The 7,358-nt window shown below is 64.1% G+C and overlaps 1 protein-coding gene across 1 annotated transcript; it reads right to left on the bottom strand.

Annotated features, from left to right (window-relative positions):
- Positions 1–712: 712 nt before the first annotated feature.
- Positions 713–6,744, bottom strand: N4BP3 (NEDD4 binding protein 3). Its single transcript, XM_023589256.3, has 4 exons — positions 6,330–6,744; positions 5,616–6,137; positions 4,937–5,191; positions 713–4,835 (listed from the first exon to the last, which is right to left on the bottom strand). Exons 1-4 carry the CDS (start codon positions 6,648–6,650, stop codon positions 4,305–4,307), a joined length of 1,629 nt encoding a protein of 542 aa, XP_023445024.1. The 5' UTR covers positions 6,651–6,744; the 3' UTR covers positions 713–4,304.
- Between the last annotated feature and the right edge of the window lie 614 nt (positions 6,745–7,358).

Genomic DNA, 7,358 nt, shown 5'->3' with positions numbered 1-7,358 from the left:
CCTCTATCCTCCATCTCCTGCCTGGCCCCAGGCACGATCTACAGTGACCTTCACTAACTGGACTGGCATGTGTTAATCTCCCTCCTCCACCACCTGCAACACGTAGGGCAGGGAGTCCAGGGCCTGGGCCACCTTTACTTCCTTCTGGGATCTGCACTTGGCCCTGAGCCTGAGCGAGGCATTGAGGATATTCCGGGCAATGAATGGAGGGCTCGCAGGAGAATGCAAAAAATGTGCCTGGTCTTTGTCCTCAGTTCCTGGGGAAGCCATCTCGCAGCCTTTGGAATTTCCTGTGATGGGAGTGTTTTGCTCTTCAGAGTGGGCTCAGGACACCTGCTAGTTCGTATGCTAATGAGCTGACCAGGAGGGGCCAACCACACCTGCAGTTTGAGGGTGGGGGCTGGCTCCACCCTAGAAAGACGGACCAGTGACTGGGGTGGGGGGACTTACCGCAGGGAGGGGAGGGAGGCTGCAGGTGGAGCTCAACCGGCCGGCTCTGCCTCTATCAGTTGTGCCTGCGTCACGAGACCCTGTATAAGCTTGGGACGCTGGAAACTACAAGCTTCCGTGATGGAGGAAATACACTGTTGCCCTGCCGGGAGGGCGACCTGTGCCCGCTCCACGGGAGCTTGTGCCTGAGACCCAGTTCTCGTCCTGCGTGTCTCTTAGTTGGACCCTTTTCGCTATAATAAAACTTAAAAAAAAGAACACCTTTATTTCCTAGACTTTATTCAAACTATTAGTTTTCAGTACAGTGCTTTCAATGAGTTCTGTGAGTTGTTCTAGAGAATTACTGAACCCGAGGGAGTGGTGGGAACCCCTGCATTTGTAGCCAGTTAGCCAGAAGTGTGGGTGGCCTGGGCCCCTGAACTCCCAACTGGTGCTTGAAGGACAGTCACATAGAGCGGCCTTTAACCTTTTTTTGGCGGTAGGGGGAAGTACTCATAATTGAACCCCGGACCTCGTACCTGGGAAGCAGGCACTCAAACTGCTAAGCAACATCCACTCCCCAGGGCGGTCTTTAACCTTGGGGGTCTGGCCTACCTCCCAATACTTAATAGCAAACAAGTCAGAAGTGAATTGGATTGACTCCACAGTTCTATGTAGTGGCTGTCTGGTGTTTCTGATACCAACACAATTGGTAGCAGAAGCTGTTCAACTGAAGCAACAATGTTTTTGATAGTCTTCTCAGGCCCTCTGGAGCCCAGTGCTTCCCACTGACTGGCACAGGGGGGGTACCCACAAATGAATGAATGTTCAAAGAGCCTTCCACAGTCCTGATGGTTACTTTCATGTATCAGATTGGCCGGGTTATGGGGTCCAGTTGTTTGGTCAAGCAAGCACTGGCCTGACTGTGACCATGTGAAGTGTTTCGTAGATGGATTTACACCTACCATCAGTTGACTGCATCTACTGCGGGTTGCATCTACAGTCAACCAAGCAATCCATTGGAGGTCTGAAACGTCAGAACTGAGGATTTCAGAAATCAGAAACGAAGAATTTCTGCATCTCCTTCAGCCCGCCAGCCTCTTTACTGGCGTTTCCAGCTTGCAGCCCGCTGGGAGGAATTCAGCCTTGCTAGCCCCAGGCCATGAGCCAATTCCTATAACAAATCCCAGTATTTACACATGTATATCCTGCTGGCTCTGCTGCTCTGGAGAACCCTGACTGGTACACTAGACCACCCCACCCCCAGCTCGACGCCACCCCCGTTAGGGGAGGGGTTCCTGTCACTCTGACTCCATGACCCTCCACCACTGCCGGCTGGGGCTGGAGCCAGAGCAGGGCTCAGTGGGTAAAAACAGAAGACACTGCCCTGTCCTGACAACGCCCACAGCCCAGGCAGGACAGGGACAAACCAGCCATTAGACACACATGGAAGAAGAGCTGACGGAGAGGCAGGTGGGGGCTGTGGGTCTGCGGTGCAAGGCAGCGCCACAGTGACCATTGGTGACCCTGGAGGCCAGAGCCCAGGGGCTTCAAGTGCCAGGCTGAGGGGTCCTAGGAGCTGCTGGAAGTTTTTAATCCGAGGCATGACATGACCTGAGCATAGTGGTCTAGGAGCGACAGGTGCACCCCCCACAGGTGGTCACCATGGTCCTAGCTCCCGGGTGGAAGGGGCTGGCAAGGGAGGGCTGGGCCCCAGGGCAGCCCAGGAGCAGCATGCCCGCCCCTTTCCCCGGGGGGAGGGGGGTGACCTTGAAGCAGGAGCCTCTGCAGAGGCGCCTGTGACCAGCGGGCCCCAGAGCCACCCAGCCGGCTTGGGGACCTGGGAACTGGTTTGCCCAGCGTGGATGAGCCAACCCAGGGATCCGGTTCCGCTGAGATGCCCGGTTCCCTCGCGCCGCCCCCTCCCCCCTTCTTGCTGGGCCTGGCTTGGTTTCTGGCACAGCTGCCAAGTTTTGGTACCGCCCACCCGCTCCCCGCCGGCTGTACTGGCCAGCCCAGCTCCGTAATTGCTGGGTGGGGGAGCTGGTACACCAGGAGGCACACCTGGGTCACGGCGGGGCAGGCGCGCACTTCACCGACGCAAGTCGGCTGCGGGGAGGGGGCGACCCAGGCTTCAGGCCAGCACCCAGCTCCTCTGGAGCGTTCTCTGGAGAGGCCCTCGGCCCGTGAAATGGGTACCTAAGCCTGTGGGAGCCTGGCCTGGCTAAACCGGGTGCAGCCCTTTATCCTCCGACTCAGGTGTGGGTCTCTCCCAACCTCCCACACAGGTCTGGCTCATAGGGAAAGGGACCCGGGCGGTGAGAAGGGGAGGGTCAGGAAACAACCTTCCCCGCCTCCAACCCAGGCACCGGATGCAGGAAGCCTGGTGCCCCAAACACAACCCCTAGGACACACCCACCACCCACGAGCACACACCTCTGCACACACTGGCCACTCACCTGGCCGGAGATACCACCATTCCTAGGGCGACAGCTCGCACACCCCAGTACACAGTCAGCCAGCACCCCCCATCCTTACCCCTACAAGCCAAGCCTGCTCCACAACCGGGAGCCCCTGGCTGGGGGCTGAGGGTGCTGCCAGGTCCTGGCTGGGGAGGGGAGAGGGTCTCTGTGCTAACTCATCACTATGTCCCCGAGGCCAGAGGGTCTGGCAGCTGGTCAGCAATGGGTGGCGGTCATTTCACTGAGGCACCCTAAGGAAGCCGAGCTTTAGTGCAAGACGTGGGGGAAGCGCCCCTTGCAGTGACTTCCAGGCCACCCACTCGGGAGCGGGGCAAGAGCCCGGGTGGTAGGGGGTGGGGGCACCCGAGTATGGAGAGGGGAGGCTGCAGGTGGGGGGGTTCAGGGGTTCCGGGGCCAGCCCTGGCTGACGGCTGTGGTCAGGGAGGACTGGGAGCCCAGCGCCCTGGACAAGACAGAGGGGAAGGGCCTGCTTCCTCCCTGGGGGGAAACTTTGCAGAATTCAAATCAGATATTTCATCAGGGCTTAAAAATAGCCCCGCGGCTCTCCAAGCGACTTAGGGGGAAATGCTCCCATTCCTTCAAGGCTCTTTCAACAGCTCACAAACGTTCCTCGCCTCTTTTCCTGGACCTTCCTAGGGCCCCCCACCCCTGCAGCAGGAAGGGCTGGGCCCTCCCGGGACTTTTAGACGCTCAAGCGGAAGCTGTCTTAGGGCCGGCTGCAAACCCGGCAGGGGCCCAGGTACCCGGATCCCGGACTTCCCTCCCAGGGAATGTTCTCGAAATGCCTCCATCCGCTGGCCCTTTGCTTTCCTGGGGTTTGCCGGGATCGTTCCTTTCTGAAAAACCCCACTGGAGCGGAAGAAAGTAATTTCAGCCCACAGGGCTGCCAAGGAACCGTACAGGGTTCCTCCATCCCTAACAGACACACCTGGCACAGGTGCTCACACCCTCCCGCTGACCCGGCACGGCGGACCTGCGCCGTCCAGAGCCCACAGCCCCCAACAGCCACCGCCGGGCTGGGCACAGGCCCAGCGGATCACGTAGAAAACTTGCTTTTATTCTGGGGGAGACCAGCGTTCCCCTCCCAGCCTCCTCCCTGGGGGGGTCTCGGCCGGGGTCTCCAGTCCGCCCTCCCGCGTCCCCGGGTTCTTCATGGCGCAGCCTCCTTCCCAGGGCCACACCACTCCAGGGAGCAGGGCGGGGGTCCCGGGGCTCCTCTGCCAGGACGGCCTCGCCTGGCACCCTCTCCAGCCCCCGGCCCCACTGGATCCCTCCTCTCTGCTCTCTGCAGGCCTCCCCGCCCCACCCCCGGAAGAGAAGGAACTGGCCATCTGGGAGTGCCGACTTCTAGGCAGTACCCACTTTTAGGCAGTACCCGCGCTGCCACCGGCCTCAGATCTTGGAGGATTCCAGTGGAGGGCTCCAGGGCGTGGGGGTCTCGCGCAGGGCCCGCAGCTCCTGTTCCAGCGCCTGGTTGCGGCGGTACATGTCCAGGTAGCCCCCCTGGATCTCGCGCTGGTAGCGCAGCACGCGCTCCTTCTCCTCCTGCCACGTCCGCCGCTCCTGCTCGAAGCGCAGGGCCTGCTCCTGGCCGCGCAGCCGCTCCTGCAGCAGCTCGGCCCGCAGCTGCTCGGCGTCCTCGGCCGCCTCGGCGCCCCCCGCCTCCCCCAGCAGTCCCCGGCTCTTGCAGTCGTCGGTCTCGCAGCTGCCTGGGACCTCCCCGCGAGGGCCCTGCTGCTCCCGCAGGCTGCGCACGGCCTCCCGCAGCCGCGCCAGCTCGGCGTCCTGGGCCTGCGCTTGCACCCGGCTGCCGCGAAGCTGCGTCTTCAGGCTGAAGATCTCGGCCAGCTTCTGGGCCAGCTCCGCCTGGGCCTCGCGCAGCTGCTGCTTCAGGAGGCCGGTCTCCGCCGTCTTCTGGCACACCTGGAAGGGGGTCACAGCGTGGGCGACGAGCCCAGCGGGGTCGGGGCGGAGGCTGGGCTCCGTGGACGGGGGGGTGGGAGAGTGTCTCGGGCACCGCTCACCTCCCATCGGGCTTCCTCCTCTGAGCAGGCGGCGGGGTTGGCATCCGGGAGGGCGCCCGGGGTCCGAGGGTCGGGGCCCAGGCCCTGCTGAGCCCGCAGCTCCTTGCGCAGGCGCCGCTGCTCCTGCTGCGCCATGAACAGCTGCAGCTGCAGGTTGCGCTCGCTCCGCTCCGCCTTCTGGGCCACCTCGTGCAGCCTCTCCAGGTACAGACGCTTTAGCTCAGCCAGCCACAGCCGCTGCCGCTCCTCCAGCACCTGTCCAGGGGAGGGGGCGGCGGACGGGATGGGGACCGGCCTGCGTCACGTAGCTTGCCACGGCTCCCATCCTGAGCCGGACACCACGGGGGTCCAGCACCCTGGACGCTTGCCGCGGACTGGGATGCCCTCCAGAGGTGCTGTGTCGCCAGCCCATGGCCCTCCCAGGACACCTCTCAGTGACCACTGGGGACACGACACCCCTGCCACATGGGGTAGGGGAGAACTGCCAAGCCACCTCCCTCTTTCTTACTCCCTTGTGCCCAGCGCCATGTGGGCAGGCCGGCTGGAACCCCTGCCGCATGGGGTGGGGACAATGGCCAAGCCACCTCCCCCTTTCTCTTGCGCCCAGCGCCATGTGGGCGAGCCAGCTGGGAACCCTCTTGTGTCCACCCTGTCCCGCGAGGCCAAGGGCCTCCCCCACCTGCGTGAAGGGGTGGGGGCCTTCCCCATCGCCGAGGCCCCTCTTGAGCTCCTCGCAGGCGTCGGGCAGCACGGCCGCCACCTCCTCGGCCGTGGGGCAGGAGAACTCGTAGGGGGGGGGCGGCTCGGGCAGGCAGCTCAGCACGGCCAGGGGCCCCGCCTCCTTGGGGCCGCGGGAGGCCCGGTCCAGCGAGCCCCCGAGGCGGTTGAGGTGGCCCAGCGAGGAGCTGAAGGGGCCGGGGCCCACGCCGGGGCTGCAGCTGAAACTGCCCCCGCTGGAGGAGTCGGACAGGCTGGGCTCGGGGCCGCCCTCGTCGAGGCTGAGGGCGTGCAGCAGCTGGGCCCGCGCCTGCGCCTGCGTGGCGCAGGGCCCCGGGCTCAGGGGCGGGTGGCAGGCCAGCGTGTGCAGGCTGCCGTTGCTGCGCCACAGCTTCTGGCCCTTGTGGGCCGCCAGGCTCTGCATGGACAGGAAGCCTTTCCCGGCGCCTGCCGCGGGCTTGAACACCGACGGGCGGATGCGGCACTGCCGGGGGGAGAGGGGGCGAGTGAGAGGCGCGGGGAGACCACTCCGACCCCGCCAGCCCATGCACCCACGGCCCCTGGCCGCCCTCGAGCCCCAGGCCGGCCCACGGCAGGATCTTGCGTCCAGGCCTACCCCACCCCCCAGGCCTGGGGGTCGCCCGCCCCCCGATACCGTCCCCGTAGCGGGGCGCACCTTGTCGAAGCGACCCCGCTCGGGCAGCGAGGTCTTGCTGAAGTCGCCGGCCCGCGGGTGCTCGCGGTAGTACAGGGTGGCATAGTCGGCAGGCTCGTTCCGGGGGGCCCGCTTGGCAGCCTTGCCGTCCCTCTTGGGGAGGTGGAGGTAGCTGAGCAGCTCACGCTGGCCCAGGCCCTTGCGGAGGAGCCCGTCGGGCTGGCGGGAGCCCCGGGACCCGGCGAGGGCTGCCCGCAGCTCTTCCGGGGAGAAGTCTTGCCGTTCCAGCAGGCTGCCCACGCTGCCCATGGCAATGCCGGCAGGCCCTGGGGCTGTGGCCATGAAGTTTCAGCGGGGCACAGGCGGCTGCTCCTGGGGGTCGGGGGGCTCCGTCAGGGCCAGGTGTGCTGCCCACCTCCCCTTGCGCCCCTAAAACTCCGTGCTTGCTCATGGGACCCAGATGTGGGTCCTGGAGAGAATCCCAGGACAGGATCTCCAGGCTGGCAAGAGAAAGGGCAGCAGGCCCCAAAGCCACCTGCCCACCTGACACTCAGCTGGACTGAGCAAGTCTGGGAAGAGGCAATGGGTGCAGCCCCCACTGAGACCCCGAGACTAAAGGCCAAGCTCCAGTTAAAAACCAATGTTTGTTAGAGGGTATGGGGGAATGGGTGGGGGGTGGGTCCTGTTCCAGAACTGGGCCAGCAAAGAGCTATGGAGGGCAACTCCGATTGTCTGGAACCTGACCTGGCTCACTCTCTTCCCAGGCTCCCCATCAAACTAGAGGGGCTGGGGGCAGAATGTGCAGGGAACCACGGTGGCCCCAGGTTCTTCTTTCCTTCTTCCTCCCCTGGGAGAGGGGGGTAAACCCAGTCCAGTCCCTCCTCCTGCAAAGGGTCAGAGTTCCCCAAGGGAAACATCTGGCTTGGGTGGAGCCTGGGGGTTACAGGGGAGGGAAACAAACAGGAAGGACCGGAGGGGAGGAAGGATGGAGTGAACAATGGACACCGTTTCCGAACAGGTGTTGGAGGTAGGCCTGCTGGTGGAGGGCGG

Source organism: Dasypus novemcinctus, chromosome 2, assembly GCF_030445035.2.
Source record: "Dasypus novemcinctus isolate mDasNov1 chromosome 2, mDasNov1.1.hap2, whole genome shotgun sequence".
NCBI lineage: Eukaryota > Metazoa > Chordata > Mammalia > Cingulata > Dasypodidae > Dasypus > Dasypus novemcinctus.
This window is presented reverse-complemented; position numbering and strand designations above follow the sequence as displayed.

Bases quoted from the DNA above. Each gene is read 5' to 3' on its own strand.
- N4BP3 (XM_023589256.3), bottom strand. From the start codon at position 6,650: ATGGCCACAGCCCCAGGGCCTGCCGGCATTGCCATGGGCAGCGTGGGC. The intron at 5,192-5,615 runs GTGGGGGAGGCC...TCCCCTGGACAG, and splicing joins GCCCCCACCCCTTCACGCAG to GTGCTGGAGGAGCGGCAGCG. The intron at 4,836-4,936 runs GTGAGCGGTGCC...ACCCCCTTCCAG, and splicing joins AGGAGGAAGCCCGATGGGAG to GTGTGCCAGAAGACGGCGGA.